General features: G+C 55.1%; 1 protein-coding gene and 1 non-coding gene across 18 annotated transcripts in view; one reads left to right on the forward strand and one right to left on the reverse strand.

Moving 5' to 3' along the window:
* Positions 1-21,455, forward strand: part of JADE2 (jade family PHD finger 2) — a 56,925-nt gene extending 35,470 nt beyond the window's left edge. For 6 of the 17 annotated variants that reach the window (XM_054556563.2, XM_009241061.4, XM_009241058.4 and 3 more), the window contains exons 7-12: positions 473-640; positions 2,782-2,898; positions 4,413-4,877; positions 11,948-12,065; positions 15,059-15,187; positions 16,787-21,455. In XM_054556563.2, the coding sequence (XP_054412538.1) occupies positions 473-640; positions 2,782-2,898; positions 4,413-4,877; positions 11,948-12,065; positions 15,059-15,187; positions 16,787-17,610 (1,821 nt within the window). In that variant the 3' untranslated portion in view covers positions 17,611-21,455. The remainder of the gene's footprint in view (positions 1-472; positions 641-2,781; positions 2,899-4,412; positions 4,878-11,947; positions 12,066-15,058; positions 15,188-16,786) is intronic. The other 11 variants (XM_063724274.1, XM_063724275.1, XM_063724273.1 and 8 more) reach the window with 3 other exon arrangements.
* On the reverse strand, positions 16,424-16,483 carry LOC112133594 (U7 small nuclear RNA). Its single transcript, XR_002915228.1, has one exon. It is a non-coding gene; the product is annotated as a U7 small nuclear RNA (small nuclear RNA).
* Positions 21,456-23,843: the final 2,388 nt, after the last annotated feature.

Genomic DNA, 23,843 nt, shown 5'->3' on the forward strand with positions numbered 1-23,843 from the left:
TCCCTTATACCCAGCAGCTCTTAGGTTCATGTGTCTCACCCAAGCCATAGAGGGGTGCAACCTTCTTCATGGGTCCCCGTGTAAGAAATATGAGGGCTCTGGGACTTGTTTCCAGGAAGTACACACCCAATTTTGTATTCAACTTAAGGGGATTCTTGGACTCTCCTAAAGCTTGTTGCTGGTTAGGAACCTCTGGCTAAACTGACTCTCCTCCCAGCAGAGGGCAGACCTGAACCCGTTCACAGAGGACTGAAATGGTGGCATTTCAGGCATACAAGCAGGCCAAGGAGGGCTTTCCAGGAGCCCTTCCTTCCTTCCTTGCATTGTAACTCCTCAGAAGGTGTACGTGCCAGAGACTGGAGGCTGTGTAGCAGTGTAGCATGGGGCTGGCACTGGACCAAATGCAGCTGACTGCTGACCAGACACAGATTGGCCAACTCCACTGACTCATGACCACCCTGCTCTCTCCTAGGCATGCTATGGGATCCTCAAGGTGCCCACGGGCAGCTGGCTGTGCCGGACGTGTGCCCTGGGTGTCCAGCCAAAGTGCCTGCTCTGCCCCAAGCGAGGAGGAGCCTTGAAGCCCACCAGAAGTGGGACCAAGTGGGTGCACGTCAGCTGTGCCCTATGGATTCCTGAGGTGGGTGAGCGTGGAGGTGAGGCAGCCCAAGGAACAGCCCTTGGGGAAGTGGGTCTGCATGGGACTCAGGTAGCAGAGCACTGGGAAAAGAAGGTGATGGACTTGCATTAAAACAGTGAGATCAGCCGGGCACGGTGGCTCACGCCTGTAATCCCAGCATTTTGGGAGGCCGAGGCGGGTGGATCACCTGAGTTCAGGCATTCAAGACCAGCCTGGCCAACATAGCAAAACCCCCTCTCTACAAAAATTAGGAGTGCGTGGTGGCAGGCACCTGTAGTCCCAGCTACTGAGGAGGCAGAGGCAGGAGGAGAACCACTTGAACCTGGGAGGTGGAGGTTGCGGTGAACTGAGATCGCACCACTGCACTCCAGCCTGGGTGACAGAGCAAGACTCCGTCTCAAAAACAAAATAAAACAACAAAAAAACACACACTGGGATCTCAGGTGATGGGCCAGCGAAGAATCCAGGCCACAGCTTTAGGGAGCTTTGCTTGTGGACTTGGACAGAGCTTAGGTGGTAACTTCTATGAGAAAATGGGGTTATGGACCGCTAGGAGATTCAAGAGATAGGGATGAGGTCTGGACAGAAGTCAGGCAGCTGACTAGAGGGGAAAGCAGGTTGTGGGGTGCATCTAAACCTAGGCAGTGGTTCCAACCAAAGTCAAGCCACATGTTCAAAACAAAGATAAGCCAATCTTAAAAGAGAATCGGGTGGGAGGCTGAGGTGGGTGAATCACTTGAGGTGAGGAGTTCAAGACCAGCCTGGCCAACATGGTGAAACCCCATCTCTACTAAAAATACAAAAAAAAAAATTAGCTGGGCTTGGCACATGCCTGTAATCCCAGTTATTTGGGTGGCTGAGGCACAAGAATCACTTGAACCCGAGAGACAGAGATTGCAGTGAGCCGAGATCGTGCCACTGCACTCCTGCCTGGGTAACAGAATGAGACTCTGTCTCAAAAAAAAAAAAAAAAAGAGAGAGAGAGAGAGAGAGAATCAGGTGGTAAACCTAATGGGAAGTTGGCTAGTGGGCCTGCTGCTATGGCTGTGGCTAGGATGGTGAGGTGGGTGTGTTTCTGAGTCCAGGTGGGAATGCCACGGGCAACAGGCTGGGTCTAGAGTCAGTGAGTTAGCAGAGGTCCTGGGTGCCCGGAAGGCCAGCCATTTTATTTGAAATGTGAAATGTTGAAATGCACCAGAGTTTCAGCCCCAGCCCTGCTGTGTGGACTGACTCAGATTGAGGCCCCACTCCAGTGTTGCCTGTGCCCAGAAGCAAGCCAGGTGGCCCTGTCCATAAGTGGCACTCTCCTTCCTGGGCCCACAGTGCAGGCTTCTGTGATAACAGTTGTTTGTGTCAGCAGTAGGCACTTGCTTGAAGATCAGCATGTTGAAGACTGGGACCACCTCTGAGTGTACCCTGGGCTGGGCATGGCAGAGACAGAACCAACAGGGACTCCATCATGAAGACCCTTTGGCTCAGGACCTTTGGAGAGAATTGCTTTTTCCATCCTCAGGCATTAGCAATGGGGAGACAAATGTGCCCTGCCTCTGGGCTGCGGGGTGGTCTCTGCCCAGTAGACTTGGGCATAGTTGTAGGCCTGTCCCCATAGGAAGGGCTCAGCAAAGGCGTATCCCCAGGAGAGCCCTAAAGACCTTCAAGAGGAGATCCCACAATGAGGCTTTTTCTTGGTGCCTAGAAAAATAAGTAATACAAATACAAATTGTAACAAGAACTCTGAAGATGTTATTAACAAAGGCCTGAGTGTAGAAAGAAGGGGGATCTTGGATGTACCTATGCACACACCAAAGCATCTCTCTGTCAAGGCCCACACAGTCTTAAGCACATACACACAGTCAACTACACACACTGACGGCACACTCACACATTCACAGACAATTTAAGATTAGTCTCAGATGAGCACACACTAACATACTCATCCAGTGGTCAGCTTGGGAGAGTGAGGAGGAATTCTGGCCTTTGAGCCATGCTTATTTGGTGTCAGGAGGGACTTGGGATTCAGGGGCTCAGCCACTGCCCTGTCTGCCCACCACCTAGTTTCAGCAGACAACCCCCCATTTTGGAGATACCTGGAGGCAGGCTGGGGATGAGAGGAATGATGCAGCCCCCTGTGTCCTGCCCAGGTCAGCATCGGCTGCCCGGAAAAGATGGAGCCCATCACCAAGATCTCGCATATCCCAGCCAGCCGCTGGGCTCTGTCCTGCAGCCTCTGCAAGGAATGCACAGGCACCTGCATCCAGGTATGTGGCCTACTTCACCTCTTGCTGCCAGGAGCTGGCTGAGAGAGAGGCATGCTTGGGGCCTCAGACAGCAGCTGCCACCACCTTCTCCCCTCCATGGGGCTGCAGACCGATGGGCCCCAGAGGGGTGTGGGACTGGGGCCAGAGTCAGAATCGCACCTGATGGGGAGCATTTCTCCATCCCCTGGTCTTCTAGGGAGTGGGAACAGACCCGGGGAACCAAGGCTCATCACCCCATTGGAGTGCTGAGAACTCTGGCTTTCCCTGAAAGCAAGTGTCTTGGGGCTTGATGAATACATTAGCTTCATTTCTGACATTGAACTTGACACGTTAGGGGTTAGGAATCAAACTTCTCCTCTAGCTAAGCTAATAGACTGTCCTGACACTGGAAGGGCTGTACCAGTCTGTCTTTAGCAAAGCCTATTCCCAAAGTCTAGCATGCATCAGAATTACCTGGAGAGCTTGGTAAACATAGACTGCTGGGCCTACTCCTGAGAGGCTCTGACTCAGTAGGTCTGGAGTGAAGCTGAGAACTTGCATTTTTAACAAGCTCCCAGGGGATGTTGTTGCCTTGGGTCTATAGTTTGGGAGTGCAGGTGGGAGTCATCCTTTGTCCCCCTCATCTTTTAGGAACAGAGTTGTCATTGTAAACGTTAGTTGTGCCTCCACCCATCCATGGACCTTCAAAAGGATTTGTGAGTGCAGCATCAGCAGTCATAATAGTTGGGTGCATGATTGCTGACACAGTTATCATCATCCAAGGCTAAGAGAGAGGGTCAGGCCTCAAGCTGTCTGGACGAAAGGAGAGGGAAGGGGTCTTAAGTCCAGCCCCTCTTCCCAGAGGACAAAAAGGGGACCACAGTCCCCATCTTAGATGAGCCAGTGACCCATCATCAGCCTTTCTCTTGATGCTCTGTGATGCCAAAGTCATTTTGCCCACACAAAAATGCAGCTTGAGGCCGGGCACGGTGGCTCACGCCTGTAATCCCAGCACTTTGGGAGGCTGAGGCAGGTGGATCACCTGAGGTCAGGAGTTCGAGACCAGCCTGGCCAACATGGCAAAACCTCATCTCTAAAAATACAAAAACTAGGTGGTGCATGCCTGTAGTCCTAGCTACTTGGGAGGCTGAGGCAGGAGAATCGCTTGAACCTGGGAAGCGGAGGTTGCAGTGAGATGGAACCACTGCACTCCAGCCTGGGCAACAGAGTGAGACTCTGTCTCAAAAAAAAAAAAAAAATGCAGCTTGTCCCCAGAGGTGTTTCTCAACCGTCTTCTGATTGACTTCCCCAAAGCATGTGGTGTTGAATGGGTTACCTTTCCAGGCACCCCAGAGCTCCTCCTCCTCCCCTGCCATAACTCCCATCCCGCACAGGAGGTTGGGAGCCCATGCCATTCTGTATAGGTTCTCTCCAGCATCCTGCATGCTCAGTAGAGCCCTGGGGGAAGCCCCTCTGTCTTCTCGCCTCCCACCAGGCGCCCTCCGTGTCTGATGCTGCCCCTCCTTTCCCCGCAGTGTTCCATGCCTTCCTGCGTCACAGCGTTCCATGTCACATGCGCCTTTGACCACGGCCTGGAAATGCGGACTATATTAGCAGACAACGATGAGGTCAAGTTCAAGTCATTCTGCCAGGAGCACAGTGATGGGGGCCCACGTAATGAGCCCACATCTGAGCCTGCGGAACCCAGCCAGGCTGGCGAGGACCTGGAAAAGGTGACCCTGCGCAAGCAGCGGCTGCAGCAGCTAGAGGAGGACTTCTACGAGCTGGTGGAGCCGGCTGAGGTGGCTGAGCGGCTGGACCTGGCTGAGGCACTGGTCGACTTCATCTACCAGTACTGGAAGCTGAAGAGGAAAGCCAATGCCAACCAGCCGCTGCTGACCCCCAAGACCGACGAGGTGGACAACCTGGCCCAGCAGGAGCAGGACGTCCTCTACCGCCGCCTGAAGCTCTTCACCCATCTGCGGCAAGACCTAGAGAGGGTGAGTCCCCATGCCGCCTGCCCACCCCCTGCCTGGTGGGTCCAGGAGTCCTTTTCATGCCACACTCACTGCCCTGGAGCAGCCAGGACTCACCAGGACTCAAACTGTGAGCTCTGATGGACCGGCTCTGCTGCAGGAGCCTGCCAAGGGGCTGAGGGCTTTCAGATCCCAAAGAGTATGGGGGTGACTGACACTTTACAGAACAGAGAAGAGTCCAGTTCTTGAGTCTCCGAGTCCCTCTTGTCCTAGCCCTATCACAGGCCTGGTGAATGGTGGGGGCCCTGCCAAGGTCATGAAGCTGAGAGCGCCAGAGCTAGGGTGAGGACCCAGGCTTCTGGCACTTGCTTGCCTCTGTGGGCCCCGCCTGGTCCTAACACATGAGCTTGCATTGAGAATCTGAGGCAGAGGAGGAACTGGGGCTTCCCAAGCTGTCCCCGTTACCCATGCTGAAAGCCAGGGGCATCAAGAGCCAGGAGCAGCCAAACAGGCACGTGCCAGGCCAGGGCAGGGTAGATGGGTAAACACGGCTCCATTGGGGGGCTGGGCGAACAGAACAGAGGCACGAAGGAGACAGGGTGGACTCAAGGAACGGTGGAGTGGAAGGAAGAGGTGAAAGGGGCTGGTGGATCGCATGAGACTGGGCTGGTGGATCACAGTGTGTCTGGAAGCTGCAGAAGTGCTAAGGAGGGACTGACACACTGGCCGGGACTTGCACCCAACGCTCCCTGGAGGAGAAGTCCCAGAGTCTGGAATGGGTGGGCTGGCTGAAAACCGCCCCCAGCTGTGTGCTGGGAAACAGATGACGGTGGCTTGGTCCAGGGGGCTGAGTGAAATGAAGCAGGATTTCTGGATCCTTGTCCAGTCCTCTGAACCCCACAGGCTGTTCTGGCCTCTCCTCTCTGGGACATTTCTAGGGTTCCAGAGCGTATGGGACCATGTCACAGTGTCTCCCCTGGGTTCAGACATACATGCTCACCCTCTCCCTGGGTCCTGTCAGGAAACAGCCCTGGGCAGGAGCATGCAGGGAGCTTTGTGTGACCCAAGGCAGCTGCTTTTCTTATCTGCATCGCAGTGGGCAAGGCTGTAAAATGGGTAGAACATCTCTGAGGGTGTTGTACTGTCAGGGAAGGGACACTGGACCCAGCTTCCCCACTCCCCTCCTTCCCACTCATCTGCCCTGGAGCCTGTTCAAGAGGGAAATGACCTATTGGCCCCGGAGAGCCCTCACTGCCTGGCAGCCAGCTTGCCACCAGGCCAGAAGGAAGAGGTGGGGGTGGGAGGAACCAGATGTCCCTGGCTCCAGCCAGGACAGAGGGCAAGGCTACCTACATTGCCGCCACCACCTCCTGGCCAGCCCAGCCTCCTGTCACATGTGGCAGGGGCATCAGGTGTAAGACCTTCTGGGATGGAAGCTGCTTCCAGAGTCTTCTTCAGGCCACCATGTCTCCACCCGCTGGATCTCCAGCGGAAACACCTGCTTTTACTCCTGCTGTTTCCCAAACAACCCCTCAGAACTGACCTCCCTGTTCTGTGCTGGTCAGCCCACGTGTCTGTCCCTGGCTGGGTTGTCCAGGGAGGTCAAGGGCTGACTCATTTATGTAGTCATCATCCTGGAAAAAGAGACTTGAGGAAGATCCTCCCAGCCCTGCTGAGCAGATGAGGAAACTGGGGCTCAGAGAGACGAATAACAGGAAGTCTTAGAGGAACTCCATTCCAAGGGTTTTGAGCTTGAATTTGGACCTCAGTCAGGGGCAGAAAAGGAGTTGTTGGCTTATTCTCTATTCTGTAAATTTCCTGGGCAAAACATCCCTTTATCAGTCCCCTAATCTTCCCACCCCGGTGTTGGCTGGTTCAGGTGGGGCCTGGGGCTGAGGTTGGCAGGCTCTGGGGTTCCGGGGAATGAGAGCTGCTGCACAGACCCCTGCGGTGGGAGCCAGAGCACTCCAGAGTCAGGTGTGAACCATCCCACTCCTCCTCCGGGAAGAGGAAGCAGGGCCAATTTTGAAGTATGTGCAGCCTCTTACGGCTCAGGGGGCCCTGTCAAATGCTGCTTCCTGAGCAGCCACCAAACTGGGCTGGCGGGCATCAGCTTCGATGAGGGCAGGGGCATGCACAGCCCTGGCAGGGCCGAGGAGGGACAACCATGAGCCAAGCTGACCCCCATCAGCGCCCAGCCTCAAGGCCTTTCCAGGTCACACATTTGCAACTTGGGTGAATGAACAGCGACAAGAACCCTGCCACGAGGCAGGCTTTCTGCAAAGGCCCGTGGTGGTTGGTGGCCTGGCCAGCGGGCCCAGTCTCGGACCGTGGCCCAGTGCCAGCAGCCGGGAGTATCCAGCCTGTAACTGGGCACTAAGCCAGCCTGGGCGGGAATCATCGGAAGATGGGGCAGGGCTTGAGGTGGAGGACTTGGTAGCCTGACTTTGCATCCAGTTCCTGCACTCCCAGCTCTGTACCTTCTTTGTTTCAGTTTCTACTTCTCTGAGTTTCAGTTTCTATGTCTGTAAAATGGGAATAAGGGTCAGACTGACCTTGGGGTCACAGTGCATGTGGGGGACAGAGCTTAGCACAGTGCCCTCCATTGTTGGCCGTGATTGTTGTTACTGTCCTGGCCCATCAGCATTTGGCTCTTAGAAGAAGGGAGCCCAGCCCGTGTGCTCTGAGGGTGGGATCCACAGAGGACCAAAAGGGCAGGCCCAGTGCTAGGGCCTGGGAACCCAGCATCCTCCCAGATTGATTCGTTCCTCCTCAGCCAGGCAGGGGTTTTGCTGAGAGAAACAGGAGCCGGGGCTGCTGCTGGCATGAAATCCCATTTTACGGTCAACCAGATGTGCTTTCCTAAAATTTCAGCCTTGGGCCTCGGCCCCGGCGGACACTCGGAAGGCATGGCCACTGCAGCCTCCCAGAGTTATTTACGGCTGACAAAAAAAATTGCAGCACTGTTGATCAGCCCGACAAGTGCCGGCTGGTGTCCCCTAGCAACCGTGCTGACAAGCAGGCTGTGCAGGGACTTGCTGCTTGTGGCTGTGGCTCTGGTCACCAAGAGTTTATTTGGGAGCCTGACCTGGCCTGAGGAGGAGGCCAAGAGGGTGGAGGCGGCTCTAAGACACACACCTGCCCAGAGGATGATATGGGACAACTTCCCAAGGAGGGAAAGGCTCCGCAGGAAGTGGGTCCTGGCCTCAGTGCCTGGATGGTGGTCCCTTTGGCCTCCCACCAAAGCCAACCTTGTCCTGGGCAGCTCCACCCTGCAGACCTCTGGCTCTTCTGCCCCTGTGCCTTCCATCTCTAGGGCTCCCCCAACCCATTAGTGCCCTTGCCTCACCGAAGCCCAGTCACCACCTCCAGCTGCTCCCAGGTCAGTAGCCCAGAAATTGCCACATCCTGCTCCCTGCCCTCAGTATACTGCTCTCCCTGCTTACTTGTCTCCCAGGCCCTCCACCCTTCTTTGTCCTGCTTTCTTCACTCACTCTCTGTATGGCACTGGCCTGCTATGCCCCAGCCCTTGTCCCTCACTGAGGCCAGACCCCTGGCAGAGCCTCACCCAGTAAGAGCCACTCCCTCCACCAGGAGAAATCCCACAGCGCTGAGCAGGGCAGTCCCTGCCGCACACCCCACCTCATACCTGCTGCCCACATGCTGAGCCCTGCCTCCCTCAGGACAGCGTCCCCTCTGTCCTCATACCAGGGCCTCTAACTTCCTGCCAGCCGAGCCTCTCGGTCCATTCTCTTCCCTTCCCTCCTGTCTTCCTTCCCCCACAGGTGCTCTTTTCCAGCCCACACCTGCAGCTCACGAGTCTGTCTTTTCTTCATCCCCTCTGCGGGTCCTTTTCCACCAATATTTGAATCTGTTCAACCCTCTCTCATCTTCAAAAGCGAATCCTCCCTCCCTATTTCCCTCTAGTCGTGGGTTCTTCCACTCCCACCCCCATCTCTCCTTTCCTGTCATCCCTCATGGTATTTGCATCCTTTCTGCCCACTCTGGCCGGGTTTCCGCCACATCCCAGAGCCTGCCACCTGGGCCGCCTGCGGCCGCCCCTGCCCACCTCTCCATCCCCCGATCCTCTGAGCAGCGGCTGCCACAGTCAGACCTGCCCTTAGTCTTGGAGTCCTTTTCCTGTGATGCTCTGACCAGGTCCCCCCTGAGGTCCTGGTTTACCCCTCTCCCTCTCTGGCTGCTCCTTGGCCTCAATGGTCATCCACTGCTCTCCCCTGACTGCTCACTCCCAGGGCTGGAGGCCTCAGGCTCCACTGTCTTTCACGGCTGCTCACAGTTTTGCCCCACGTGGGGGTGCTGGCTGCCCCTCCCTCTTGAGCTCCACACCAAGTCCCTTTTAAAGGCTGCCAGCATCTCATGCTCAGCATCCCTGTTAAGTTTCCTAGGCCTGCCCGCGTGCCACCAGCTGGATGGTGAGATTCATCCTCACGGTTTTGGAGGCTGGAAGCCCAAGGTTGAGGTGTCAGCAGGATTAGTTCCTGCCAGAGGCTCTGCGGGAGAGTCTCTTCCGTGCCTCCCAGCTTCTGGTGGTTGCCAGAAATCTTTGCTGTTCCTTGGCCTGCGGACATCTGTCTAGCCTCTGCCTCTGCCAGGTCACATGGCTTTCTCCCTGTAGGCCCCTGTGTCAGGACTCCACTCATAGTAGATCAAGGGCCCACCCTAATGTAGTATGACCTCATCTTAACTATTTATATCTACAGAGACCCTATTTCCAAATAAGGTCACATTGCGAGGGTCCTAGTAAAACTGAATTTGGGGGAACACTATTCAATCCCGTACAGAAGCCACTGGAGGTTTTAAGGGGAGAAGGGAAGTGTCTCACTACTCTGAAAATCCAGCCCTGGGCCGGGCGCGGTGGCTCACGCCTGTAATCCCAGAACTTTGGGAGGCCAAGGTGGGCGGATCAGGAGATCAGGAGTTCAAGACTAGCCTGGCCAACATGGTGAAACCCCGTCTCTACTAGAAATACAAAAATTAGTCAGGTGTGGTGTTAGGCGCCCGTAATCCCAGCTACTTGGGAGGCTGAGGCAGGAGAATCGCTTCAACCCAGGAGGCTGAGGTTGCAGTGAGCCGAGATTATGCCACTGCGCTCCAGCCTAGGCGACAGAGCGAGACCCCGTCTCAAAAGAAAAAAAAGAAAATCCAGTCCTGGCTTCCCTTGGCCTGGCTCAGTCAAGCTTCAGCGCCTGCCCTCCTCCCTTGCCAGCCCCGACACTCCTCACTGCTCCCTTCAGACTCCTGCCATGAGGCTCTGCTCTGCCTCCCCTAGCCTGGCCTGGCTTGGATTCCTCGTTCCCAGGCTCTTCCCCCACCGTGTGATCAACTCCCACTCCCACTGGCTGCTTGTGTGTCCAAGACGCCTTGCTCAGCACCCCCAAGTGTGGGTCGGAGCCACCTGGTCCTGTCAGTAGTTGGTCAGCACCTACCTCCCCTGAGAAGAAAGGGGCCCCAGCAGCATTGCTCACTTGAGTCCAAGGCCCCACACAGTGCAAGTCCACAGAGCTGTAGCCAGTGCTTAAGGGTGTGGGGGAAGGAGGCTGGTTGGAGGGTGGTTTTCAGGAGGTCCAGGTTTTGACAGGAAGGTGGTTCATCCCAGTACGGTGGGACCAGGTGGTTGCAGCCCAGGGTGGCCCCCCGGAGTGGTACTCGCCATAGGGATAGGTGGAGCTGAGGCTCAGAGGTGGGTGGCCTGGTGCTCACAGTCTTTGAGCTGAGGGCGCACACACCAGCGTGGAAGGCCACGGAGAGTCCATGCAGAGCGCATCGTGTGGAGGCCTGAGGCTGGAGCCACCTTTGTGGTACATCCTTCACAGCCGGGCTCAGGAAAGAAAGGAGGATACCCATACCCAGAAGAGAGGTCTGATCTTGGCTGCCCTCGGACTGGGAGAAATGGTTATGCCAACAGGCAGGGGGTCTGGAACCAGATGTCACCCCAGCTTAAGGACATGAAGACTGAACTCAGCCTTGAAGATGGAACCCAACGGGAAACAGCCTGGTCCCAGCTAGAAAGACCCTGGTGGGACCCAGGATTCAAGCTGAACAGCTTTGGCCAACTGTCCCTGATAATGGAGTCTCCATCCTGTGCTGAAGACCAAGGAAGTGTCTCAAGGGAGGGGGCTTGGTCTTGGCTCCAGAAGTGTGGCCTGCCCTGAGAGCAGCCAGGGAGGGATGGCCCACTGGGGTAAGGTGCCAGGTGGGCAGGCAGTAGCATGGCCCATCCTGCAGGTGCTTCCTGTGGGACCACCTATAGGAAGGGTCCATGTCCCATGAGCTTAGCAAGCTGGTGTCTAAGGCCCCAAGGGGCTCTTCCCAGCTGGCCTTGAGGCAGTCAGAGAGGCCTCTGCCCTCTCTGCTGAGGAGTTCTGTCACTGTGGCAGAGTGAAGGTGGCTGTGTGGATGTGGAAGCCTTGGCCAGCATGGCATGAGCCTGGCTCAGTTCCCAGTGTAGTGGATAGACATGGGTTGGCTGCAGGCCGGGCACAGGTGGGTTAGGACTTTCTGCTCAAAGCTCTTCCGATGGCGTTCTCTCTGGCTGCAAGTACCGGGGCCATTTGTGGCTCAGGACAAGTGTTAGTTTTTGCCATGCCGTTTGTGTCTGAAGAATTTCTTTGCTGGGAAAGAAAGGCCTTGGACAGGAGGCAGAGGGATGAAGTTGGTGACCTGGTGAGACCCTGATGAGTCTGCGGGCACTGTGGTTATAAAGCAGAGCAACCATGTTGGCAGGGCCTTGGGAGGCAGCCTGGCTGACCTTACCAGGAAGGTAAGACTCAGAGGAGGAAGGTGAGCATGCCGGCTTGATCTAACCAGATGCTTTCCCCTGGCTGCTCTGGCTCAGCCGGGGACCACAGGGCCAAGGCTGTGTTTGGCCTTAGGTTTTGGATCCAAGACATGCAGCACAGGGCTGAGGATGCGCTCAGGGTCTGGGAATTGGTTCGCAGATGTTCTGGGCAGGATAGGCTGTGGTGGTAGCCTGTGCCCCCGGCACTGCCTCCACCCATAGCAAGGTCCCCAGAGCTGGGAGGTCTGGGGTGGTTGCCTGTGAGTAAGGTGGAAAATCTCTCTTGTTTTCTCAGGTTAGAAATCTGTGCTACATGGTGACAAGGCGCGAGAGAACGAAACACGCCATCTGCAAACTCCAGGAGCAGATATTCCACCTGCAGATGAAACTTATTGAACAGGATCTGTGTCGAGGTAGGCGCCTTCCCCACCTGCCGCCGCCACCTCCGTGTGCCCTCCCTTGCGGGGCTGGGTCCCAAGGAGGGTGTGTCTTTGGATCCTGGTGGGGGTATGTGCGTGGAGCCAAGGGCCACTGGCCCCCACTCCTACCCTGCACCATCCAATTAGTAGGCCCAGACGGGGGCCTGTCAGGGTCCTGGGTTGTGCGTCACTAGGCAAAGAGCCAGAGGTTGGAATGTGGGCATCAGGCCTGCCCTCAGGGAGCTTTCTGGTTGACTAGGCCACAGCAGTGCAGGAGCTGATTGCATGTGAACAGGTACAGAGAAGAAGTCCTAGTGGCTCTCTGCTGGTGCTGAGGCAGGAAGAGCCAGAAGCTGGTGAGCTTCCCTGAACCCTGGTGTGCCTGGGAGTCAGTTCCGAAGAAGGCAGCTGCCCCAGAGATGTGACAGGACCTGGCTGTTGTTTCTCTCTGACCCTAACAGGATTCATGCCCTGCATCCGCAGTGTTTTTCACTGTTTTATTCTTCTTATTCTCTTGGCGTCACATGCGTTTAATGGATCTGGAAATCAAAGGCTGAAGGAAGCTCTGACATTGATCTTATCTGTTAATTGTGGATATTGCCAGACACAGGGCCCTTCTTGGAGCGTATACATATTAAGAAGGGCAACACTTAGCCCCCAAAACGGTACCCTAGTGTTGCGTTTACGTGCAGCAGAAATAGCTGGATGGAGAGAGATTTTGAGCCAGGGTCTGCCAATGCCACTTCAGCCCCAGGGCTGAGCTGGGCCTGGAGAGGAAAGCTGCTGAGCCACCATTGGAGCAAATGACTGAGGACCTCTGCTGCCCCTGCTTCTTTCCGAGAGCTGAGCTGACCTGATTGTGCTTTGGCATCACCACCCACTCTGGCCCCAACATCTAGCCTTGCCAAGTTCAAGTGCTAGTCATGGCCATGCAGAGCTCACCGTGTACCCAAAGACTGTGGCAGCTTCCTGGCTGCTGGAGCTTTCCAGGCCCCCTGTCTTCTGTTTATTCATTCAGCCAGCATTAACTGAGCATGGACTGGATAGGGTTCCTGCCCTTGTGGAATGCATCATCTGGAGAGAGAAAGGAATGTGGTATCGCAGAGGCTACAGTTGCTGCCAGTTTAGGAATAGAAGTATCAGGGATGTCTTCCCAGAAGCAGTGATGCTCCAACAACATCTCAGGCACTTGGCTGTGGCCACATATCGGCTGCAGAAGGAGAAGCCCATGCAAGGCACCTACAGTTGAGGAAGCAGAGGGTGGCAAGCTACGAGCAGTGCCCTCAGGCACAGGATTCTAGAAGCATGGGCAAGAGCCTGGAGGGTCCACATCCCCACATTGGTTCTAGGGACATTTGCAACTCCTTGTCTTGAGTGTCAACAACAGGCAGCTCTTTGTTCAGGGCAGGGCAGGGTATTTGGAGATGACTGGTTTGCCCTGTCCAAAGCTGCTGCTCACACTGTTGAGAGGCTTGAAGCCTGGGGTGGGACATTGGCTGTGTGCATATCGGCGAGGCTGTCTGGCCTGGCAGCTGGACAAAGCCTCCTAGTGGAGATGATATTTGGCCTGTGAACTAAATCAGGTGAAGGATAGGACAAGAAAACAGCATATTTGGAGACTTAGTGGCCAGAGCATGTCTTGGCAGAGAAACTGGAAGGAGGCTGGAATGGCTGCACCGGGCAGAAGGAAGACTCCTAAAGTGGGGATGACGGGTAACCTGGGTCACATGTGCAAGATCTTCTTGTAGCCTGGGGGAGGAGCTTACGCTGTCCTGAGAGCAGTGGGGAACCTCAGGAGCCTGCCTCCAGAGTATCTACGCATTGGTTACATGCCATGTTACAGATGAGATTGCCCAGGCACAGTGGCTCATGCCTAAAATCCCAGCACTTTGGGAGACCACAGTGGGAAGATCGCTTGAAGCCAGGAGTTCCAGACCAGCCTGTCTCTACAAAAAAAAAATACAAAAATTAGCTGAGCATGGTGACACATGCCTGTATTCCTAGCTGCTTGGGGAGCAGAAGTAGGATTGCTTGAGCCCAGTAGTTTGAGGCTGCAAGTGAGCTATGATTACACCACTGTACTCCAGCCTAGGTAACAGATCCAGGCTCTGTCTCTAAAAAATAAATAAATAAACAGATGTGGCCAGGCACAGTGGCTCACACCTGTAATCCCAGCACTTTGGGAGGCCAAGGTGGAAGGACTACTGGAGCCCAAGAGTTCAAGACCAGTCTGGGCAACATAGCAAGACCCTGTCTCTACAAAATTTGAAAATAAGCCGGGTGTGGTGGTGTGCACCTGTGGTCCCAGCTACTCAGGAGGCTGAGGCTGGAGGATCACTTGAGCCTGGGAGGTCAAGGCTGCAGTAAACTATGATTGTACTACTGCGCTCCATCATGGGCAACAGAGCGAGACTGTCTCAAAACAAACCAAAACAGATGAGACTGAGGCCTGGCCTGAACTGAAAGGATGCAAGGGCCAGGGGTGCACCCTGAATCTCCCATCTAGTTTGCTGCCTGATTTTGAAAGTCAGCCAAGAGACCACGGCAGGAGACTGGTTCAGGGTTGCTGACCCTGGGGTTAGGAATGGAACCCAAGTCTCTTGACCCCTCAGATAGTGTTCCTTCCCCTTACATGTCTAGCTCCTCAGCCTGGCATTCAAGGCCCTGACCTGTCCAGACTCCCCTCAGCCATTCTTCCCACCACCCACACTCTCTCCCAAGGCTGCAGGTTGTGCAGGTCAGACTGGAGTCCAGGTCCTGCGAGGGCCTCTCCTCGTGGCCCTGTGGCCACCCCAAGTCCCCCACAGGCCACAGTGGACAGTTGGCTCACCCCACCATGCCAGCCATCCCCTGGCTCCAACCTTTTTGCTGCGGAGGGTGAGCACTGGCTGATGGAGGACTCCTGGGCTGCCACGCAGGGATCTTGGTGCTGACTGAGGCCGCTCAGGGTAACCATCTCCCTCCTCCTCTCACTTTCCCTGACACAGAGCAGTCTGGGAGGAGAGCAAAGGGCAAGAAGAGTGACTCGAAGAGGAAGGGCTGCGAGGGCTCCAAGGGCAGCACTGAGAAGAAAGAGAAAGTGAAGGCGGGGCCTGACTCAGTCCTGGGGCAGCTGGGTGAGTGAGGGCCATGCTGGCCTGCAGACACGGCAGGCTTGACCATCACCACGCTTGCAGCTCTGTCTGCCCTGCGGAAGGCCAGCTGCACAGAGTAGGAGACTGAGGCTCAAGAGCGGTAACCAGGCCCTTGCTTGCCCAGGTGCACACACCTTCCACCCACAAAGGAGACAGATCTCAGAGCCCCGTGTGACATCCTGGGAAACGCCCCTTCTGTAGACCTGGATGGAGGCTGGGCCACGCCCACTCAGGAACTGTCCAGTCATTCCCCTGGCTGGGGGGTCCTGGGTGCTGGATTTTCCCAGAGGCCCCCGGGACAGCCCCATGCTGGGAGGGGAGGATCTGCCAGAAAGCCCCATCCTTGTCCTACTCTCCCAGAATCCTCTAAGTAGGCCCTTCCTGCAACAGCAGCAGACTTTCCTGGAGCTACCCAGAGAAGTGGCTGCAGACCCTGGCCCTGCCCACCACCTCCACTGTCCCAGGCCTCCTGTTAGGCAGAGCAGCCTAATGGGAGCAGTGTGACTCAATGGACCTCACATGCTTCCTCCAGAGATCTCAGGGAGCATCATGGAGTCCCCTTCCAGACCTTGCCTCTGGGACGGAAGCCCCAGGTCATCCTTTCTGTCCCTCCGTCTCAAGAAGGGGACAACCCAGGCGTGGTGATGCCTGCCTGTATTCCTAGCTGCTCAGGAGGCTGAGTTGGGAGGATCGCTTGAGCCCAGGAGGTTGAGGCTGCAGTGCACTGTGATCATGCCACTGCACTCCAGCCTGGGTGACAGAGCAAGACCATGTTCCTTCATTTCACACCCCTCCCGCAAAAAGAAGGGGATAACTTGGGTGTCTAACAGGAAACCCAGTCTCACGTCTCGCCAGCTGCCCCCTCCCAAGACCTCGGTAAGGAAGGAAGGCTCTGCCACCCTCACATCTGCTGGCGTCTCACTTGCCTCCCCCTTCCCTGACATCCAGGAGGGACTGGATACTGCTTGTTACCCCTATTCGTGCCTGGTCCTTTTATCCATGCTCTTTGCTGCAAGCGCTGGGAGGCAACGCTTATAAAGACCGAGCGCCCTCTGGCGGCCTGAGGGCATTTTCCTCCAGATTCCTCCTTCCCCAACCCCACCAGAATGGGGGTAGTGAGCAGGGCCAACTTCATGGGTAGCAACCTGTGCAGTTCCGTGGGGTCCTTATTCTTGGTTTAATGCTCTGCTGCTGCCACCTTGAATTTTCTTTCCCGTGGCAGGCTTTCTGGTAAAATCCAAAAAACCTGCTAGACAAACTAAAAGAGCTATAACACTCCACCTTGAAATTCTTAATAATATTTGAACAAGGAGCCTATATTTTCATTTTACACTCCGTCCCACAAAGTATGAAGCCCATCCTGAGGGCAGCACGTCCTTCTGGAGAGAAGGGTATAAGTAGTCCCTACTCTTTGGTGGTGTTGGCAGGAGGGATGGACAAAACAAGATAGCTCACCTGGGTCTGGCACAGGGGGACAGAGAGAAGACGACGCATGGTGGTGTGCTGGGAGCGTCAGCGGGCTTCCTGAAAGGGTGGGACACACGTCTACTGGCGTCTCACTTGCCTCCTCTCTCCCCTCAGCAGGCCTGTCCACCTCATTCCCCATCGATGGCACCTTCTTCAACAGCTGGCTGGCACAGTCGGTGCAGATCACAGCAGAGAACATGGCCATGAGCGAGTGGCCGCTGAACAATGGGCACCGCGAGGACCCTGCTCCAGGGCTGCTGTCAGAGGAGCTGCTGCAGGACGAGGAGACACTGCTCAGCTTCATGCGGGACCCCTCGCTGCGACCTGGCGACCCTGCTAGGAAGGCCCGAGGCCGCACCCGCCTGCCTGCCAAGAAGAAACCACCACCACCACCACCGCAGGACGGGCCTGGTTCACGGACGACTCCAGACAAAGCCCCCAAGAAGACCTGGGGCCAGGATGCAGGCAGCGGCAAGGGGGGTCAAGGGCCACCTACCAGGAAGCCACCACGTCGGACGTCTTCTCACTTGCCGTCCAGCCCTGCAGCCGGGGACTGTCCCATCCTAGCCGCCCCTGAAAGCCCCCCACCACTGGCCCCTGAGACCCCGGACGAGGCAGCCTCAGTAGCTGCTGACTCAGATGTCCAAGTGCCTGGCCCTGCAGCGAGCCCTAAGCCTTTGGGCCGGCTCCGGCCACCCCGCGAGAGCAAGGTAACCCGGAGATTGCCGGGTGCCAGGCCTGATGCTGGGATGGGACCACCTTCAGCTGTGGCTGAGAGGCCCAAGGTCAGCCTGCATTTTGACACTGAGACTGATGGCTACTTCTCTGATGGGGAGATGAGCGACTCAGATGTAGAGGCCGAGGACGGTGGGGTGCAGCGGGGTCCCCGGGAGGCAGGGGCAGAGGAGGTGGTCCGCATGGGCGTACTGGCCTCCTAACTCACCCCCTTCCTTGTCCCGGGCCCTGCCCTGGTCCCCCCACAAGGCCTCAGCCCAGTCACAACTGCCATTTCCAGTCTCTGCTGAGCGTCCCAGACCCTCGAGGCTGCCACTCCGTCGTGGTTTTATTTTTAATATAGAGAGAGTTTTGAATTCTACACTGTTGTCTTTCCTCTGTGCTGGCCTAGGACATTAGGATTCCTTCCACGGCTCCGGCCACCAGGACCCTGCCAGGTCCCGCGCACCATCCCTGCCCTGCCCACGTGGTATTGCTGGGCTCCTGGCTAGATGCAAGCAAGGTGGAGAAGAGCTCAGGACTCCAGCCCACTGCCGCTGGGTGACACAGACTGTCGTTTGGGCATTATTTCATGGCAGATGGGCCAGTCCAGGGCCTACCCCGCCTTGCCCCCAGATCCCACTGGGGTCCATTTGGGGGGTCCTGCTACACTCCACCGATCCCCAAGGAAGTATAATAAACGATACCCAGCCAGAGTCTACTCACTGTCACAAGCACAACGAGTTTATGAGAAAGCACTGAGGGGGCGCAGAGGGCCCGCTGGTTCCAGGGGAACCGAAAGCTGTTCCTGATCAGCCCGTGTCATCTGAGGCCTGCCTGCCCACCCTGCCACCCTCCCCTCCCTTGCTGCTCTGCCCCTGCCAGTGCCCAGCCCAGCGGCTCTGGGAAGGGGTTCCCAGAATCCCTCCTGAGCTGTGCCATTTACTCAGGGGACTCCCAAACAGCCAGCTGCCAGTGCAGGTGGAGGGCTGTAGGGGAGGGCCAGTGCCCAGACAGGGTCATGGGGCTCAGACCAGCCCACTGTAGAGAATCACTCTGGGGCTCCAACTTCCTTCCTTCCTTCGGGGCCAGTCTCGGCCGAAGTCTGGTCACTCTCAGACAGAGCTGACCAGACCAGACCGTTTGCCTTTTCAAGTTTCCTAGTCCTGCTAAGAGATGAGCTTCTTCTGTGGTTTCCTTTTGGAAACTCCTCCTTCCAACAAGCAGTGGGATCCCGGGGCCCAGGGCGGGCCGGTGTTGGCCGCTGGGGCTGTTGTAAGTCTTGCTGGATGTTCCCCTGTTCCTGAGCCTTAACCCCTCGCCCAGACATCCCCCCCGTCCTGCCTTCCCCACCCCACCCTTAGGTCCCAGGTAGTTTCTCTGAAGAGTTTCAGTAGAGTGGCCCCAGGGTGATAGCTCAGGGAACAACAAAAAAGGAATTCCGTGAAAACAGTTTTTTTTTTCTTTGATGAATTACTTACTCCTGGGTCACTTCTGCCACTGGTAAAGCCAGAACTTCTCCAACAAGAACCTTGCAAAAAGTCCAGTGAATCAGTCGAATCATTCTGTGGATGCCAAAGAATATTTTGACCATAATACAGCACAGCCTGGACCTGACAACTTGTCACTTGGACTTTTTTTTTAAATGGAGTTCTTTAGCAACAAAGTATAGAAACATGTTCATTGCACACACCCAAGGAGAAGAGCTCAAGCGCTTGGAAGAGGATGCTTTGCTGCTGCTGAAGTGTACCTGGGTGTTAGATTTCAGATCCTGGGCTGAGCCCACTGTGAGCTTTCCTAAACTCTGAGACTCACAGAGGGGAAAGATACTGACAGTGAAACCAGCATGGAAAACGTCTTTACCATGTAGTTCCCTCCCCAAATACATAAAGCAAATAAGCAGGATGGGGAACAGCTTGACCTTCATCCACCCCTAACTCCAAAACTATCAAGGTACGACAGTGGCATTGTCATCGACACTCAATTTCATGTGAATTTTAGCAAAACAGGAAACAAAGATAATGACTCAGTTCAGAGGATCGGACAAATGTGTCTAGTCCGGGTGGACTCGGAGGGAGTGGGGTGGGCTTCAAGGATTCTGGGCGTTGGGATGGCATGAGCTACCCCGTAGAGTTTAGTCTGCCTGCCCGCCTTGGTAGTAGTGACCAGTCAGTGTCAGCATCAGCGTCCCAACCCCAGTCTCTGTTTACTGCCTTTGAACAGAACTTCTTCCTTCCCCATGCTTTGGGTCACCTCGGGCTGCAACCCTGTCTGTGCCAGATTGCCCGGTCTGACCCTGCAGGAAGCAAAGAGGTGAGCTTAAAGAACAACCAAACTGCCAGGGGTCCCGGGAAGCCCAGGTTCCAGCAGTCTCAGCACTTGGTCCCTTGCCCCTTCACACCATCCTGGGGCAGGGGCTGGGTGGAGAATTAGGGAGAGGGTGCAACGAGTCTGGCCCCTTGCCTCGGGCTGGCTGGTGTTCTTCCAAGAGCCTCTGCTCACATTGTTGGCCTCTGGATTCTGGCCCTTCTTCATTGGCTATTGCTTTGGACTGGACTGTCGCTGAGCCTGTGTCCTGCAGAACCCAGATGTCTGTTAGGCTGGCTGGCTGCTGCGAAGGGAGGGGGGTGGCCTTTCACTTGGGGGGCCCTTTCACTCCCAGGCCAAGCCCTGGAGCAGTCTTCTCCAGGCGGCTGTCTCCACCTCCAGGATGTCCACCAGGCTGCAAGGAGAGGGATGCCAGCCACCCATCCTCCCCCAGTTCCCAGCCTTTCCCCTGTTAGTCACAGCCGCTTCTCTCTTTTTCCGGTCTACTGTCCCCAGTGTAGAGGGCTTTGCTGTCCCTGAGACTGAGGCAGGTTCCTTTTCCAGGCCAGAGGTGGAGGTGGATCTTTCTCTCGACCACATCTACCTACACACACTGCTCCTCCGCAGGGAGGGAGAAGCTGCTCTGTAACTCATTCTGGCTGTCATCCCCCTTCTCACTGACCTGACCGCCCACCACCTCCTTCCCCCTCATCACGTGACAAAGGATAATGTGCAAGAAAAGTATTTTTATGTATCATAAATGTATTTTGAAACAAATGAGAAGAAGAAAGGTAGAAGGGTTTATTTTATTAAATGAGCCTGACTTAGTGACAGTGTGTGAGCGTTTGCAGTGTAAGGGCCTCAGCTTCCTTGGAGAAGCCACCCCAGGTTTCCAGACATAGATGTTGAATTGTTTGTGGGGGGTGTGCCAGGCCACGTCTCGTGTGTCCGCATGCAGACATGCCTGTGTGTACTGTGTATGGGCACACCGTGGGACTAGCTGGGACAATTCCTAGAGATTCAACTGCCCAATTCTAACCAACATTGGCAGTGGCTGAACTTGGCATTTCCTTGCTAACTGCCAGATGTGGCCAACCTCTGTCCATACGCAAACCACTGAAAAATGATCTGGATTTCTGTAGCAAGGCCCTTGGGGAGGGCATGCTCCCATCTGGCCAATGAGCCAGGGCTGGAGTCTGAGACCTTTGGTTGTTCTTTAAGGCACCTCCTGCCACTTTCTCCCTCAGAGGCACAAACACTTTGTGTTCCACGTCAGTTTGAGGGGACGGTGGGGGGATGATATGAATGTCACAGGAGGAGACACCTTCTGTCTTTGTTTCAAAGAAAGTGATGTGCCATTTGTTAATATACAAGAGAAATATTGAAAATATATTGAAAAGAGCAATTTTAAATTATTTTTGGCTTATGTTGCAATATTTATTTTCTTGTATTAGAAAAGATTCCTTTGTAGAGAAAAAATGTATTTTTCATTAACGCAAAGACCTATTTCTCCTTTTTGTACATTGTCCATGTGCGCAACCCTTAACGAGCAATAGAATGTATGGTCACCTGGGTGTGGCCAATGCCCGCTGTGCCCTGCATGATTCTGTGTTGCTGCTGCTGCATAGTTCCCAGCCCCATCCTGTCCTGCTCACTCATGGGGGCTTCCAGACCCCGGCCCCACCAGGGCTTGTGTCATAGGGAGCCCTTTGCACTCCTCGTGTGTTGGCAAACGCAGTTAATAAAGCAATGTTTTCTGTGCTGGCTGGTGTGAGGCTCCATTACATTGGATGGGGTAGGGAACCCTGGGAGTCCCTCACACACACACGACAATGGGCTCAGCAAAACCACGGGGTCCCTGAGTTTTCCAAGGGATCTGCTGCCACCTCCTAAGGAATCATAATAAAGACCTTCAGTGCACACTAAGGGCTATAATTTCAGAGCAGTATTTATATTTTTCATTGTTATTATTATTATTATTTTTTGAGACAGGGTTTCACTCTGTCATCCAGGCTGCAATCTTGATTCACTGCAGCCTCGACATCCCGGGCTCAAGCTATCTTCCCACCTCAGCCTCCCAAGTAGCTGGGACTACAGGTGCATGCCACCATCCCCGGCTGATTTTGGTAATTTTTGTAGAGACAGGGTTTTCCCATGTTGCCCAGGCTGGTCTCAAACTCCTGGGCCCAAGTGATCCGTCTTCCTCGGCCTCCTGAAGTCCTGGAGGCGTAAGCCGCCGCACCTAGCCTCAGGGCAGTATTTCGTTTGATCTTCAATATGTTCCCCTGGAATTGACAGGATGAGGGACGCACCCAAAGTCGAAGATGTGCTAAAAGGTAAAGCTCTGCATCCAAGGCAGGACTGCTGCACTCCCCACCCGCTACAACCACCTGCCTGGGACGGTAGAAAAGTTTGGGAGGAGGCTCCAGGGAGTGTCCCTAGGTCGGTGAAGATTTTTGCTTCAGTTTGTTTTTCATTCATGATTTTCTGAGCACCTGCCAGGCTCTGAAAAGAGTGTGGGGAATGTAGCTGCTGTCCTTGCTTGGGCTGGCTCACACAGGCAGTGAGAGAATTGGGAGTTTTCTGGAGGCCTGGGCTGGTCTAGGGGTGAGGGGGTTCAGGAAGGGTTTCTCTGAGGAAGTGACACCATTAATTCATTGATTAATCGATTCATTCAACAAGTAGTCTTGACCGGACACCTCACTGCCAGTGTGCTGGGTTGTATACTGTGCATGTCACCAGGCCCCTGTCCCCCTAGAACCTGCAGGCAATGGAGACCTAATGAAAAAATAGCTGCTAGCCCAAGGGAAGCTGCATTGGAGAAAGGGATGATGGGCTTTCCTCATAGAGGGCTTGGCCTGTGCAAGGATGGATGAAGCTATATCAGGGGAGGGTCTTGAACCTCCTCTGAGGGCTCCGAGCAAGGCTGTGAGGGACAGAGGTTACATTAAGACTCAAAGAATCTTAGCTTCTGGGGCCACTGACTTAGTTGTTTGCCACAGAGAATTGACCCATTTCCTCTCCAGAGCAGTAGACGGTAGGTTCCCAAGGGTGCCTCCAGATCCAATGTTCTGAGTCCACAATGCACAAGGTATTGGAAGTAAATTTGGGGTGGAGTGTGTGTGTGCCCCAAATGCCCGTGGAGGGAGGTCTCCCTGTTAGGGCACCCGGGAACCTGGACAAACAGGCTGTGGATGTTCTCTCAGCCCCAGCTCCAGCAGCTCAGCTGTGAATGGGAAGGGCTCAGCGTCCTCAACTGTGGAATCAGCATGGGATGCTGGCAGAAAATCAGCCCTGGGGCTGAGGGGTATCTGGGTGGCCAGCCCACCTGGCCATGGTAAGAGACTGTCAGCCCCATGGCCCAGCTGCCGTGGACTTGGCACCACAGCTTCTCCCTCCTCCTGCAGCCGGCCCAAAGCAGGACCACAGTGATCCAGAAGAATGACTCAGGCTTGCCCCTCACTCTAAAACCACACCTGTGTCGGCTGGGCGAGGTGGCTTATACCTGTAATCCCAGCACTTTGGGAGGCCAAGGCCGGTGGATCATTTGAGTTCAGGAGTTTGAGACCATCCTGGCCAACCTGGTGAAACCTCATCTCTACTAAAAACACAAAAAATTAGCCAGGTGTGGGGATGCACACCTGTAATCCCAGCTACAGGGACTAAAGGGAGGTTGAGGCAGGAGAATCGCTTGAACCCGGGAGGCAGAGGTTGCAGTGAGCCAAGATCATGCCACTGCACTCCAGCCCGGGAGACAGCGCAAGACTCTGTCTTTAAAAGAAAACAAAAATAAAAACAAACAAAATAAATAAATAAAATCATACCTGTGAACCTAACCCAGCTGATAAATGTAGGGCAGGGGGATTCAGGGTACATGTTGGTCTGTTCTTTAGAAATATAGTGCAAGTCACGTTTGTAATTCTAGTAGCCCCATTTTTAAAAAGTGAAAAACGGCCAGGTATGGTGGCTAATGCCTGTAATCCTAGCACTTTGGGAGGCCAAGGCAGGAGGATTGCTTGAACCCAGGAGTTCGAGACCAGCCTGCACAACATGGCAAGATCCCATCTCTATGAAAAAAAAAAATTTAATTGGCTGGGCATGGTGGCGCACACTTTTGGTCCTAGGTACTCGGGTGGCTGAGGTGGGAGGA

The sequence above is a fragment of the Pongo abelii genome, chromosome 4 (genome assembly GCF_028885655.2).
Source record: "Pongo abelii isolate AG06213 chromosome 4, NHGRI_mPonAbe1-v2.0_pri, whole genome shotgun sequence".
NCBI lineage: Eukaryota > Metazoa > Chordata > Mammalia > Primates > Hominidae > Pongo > Pongo abelii.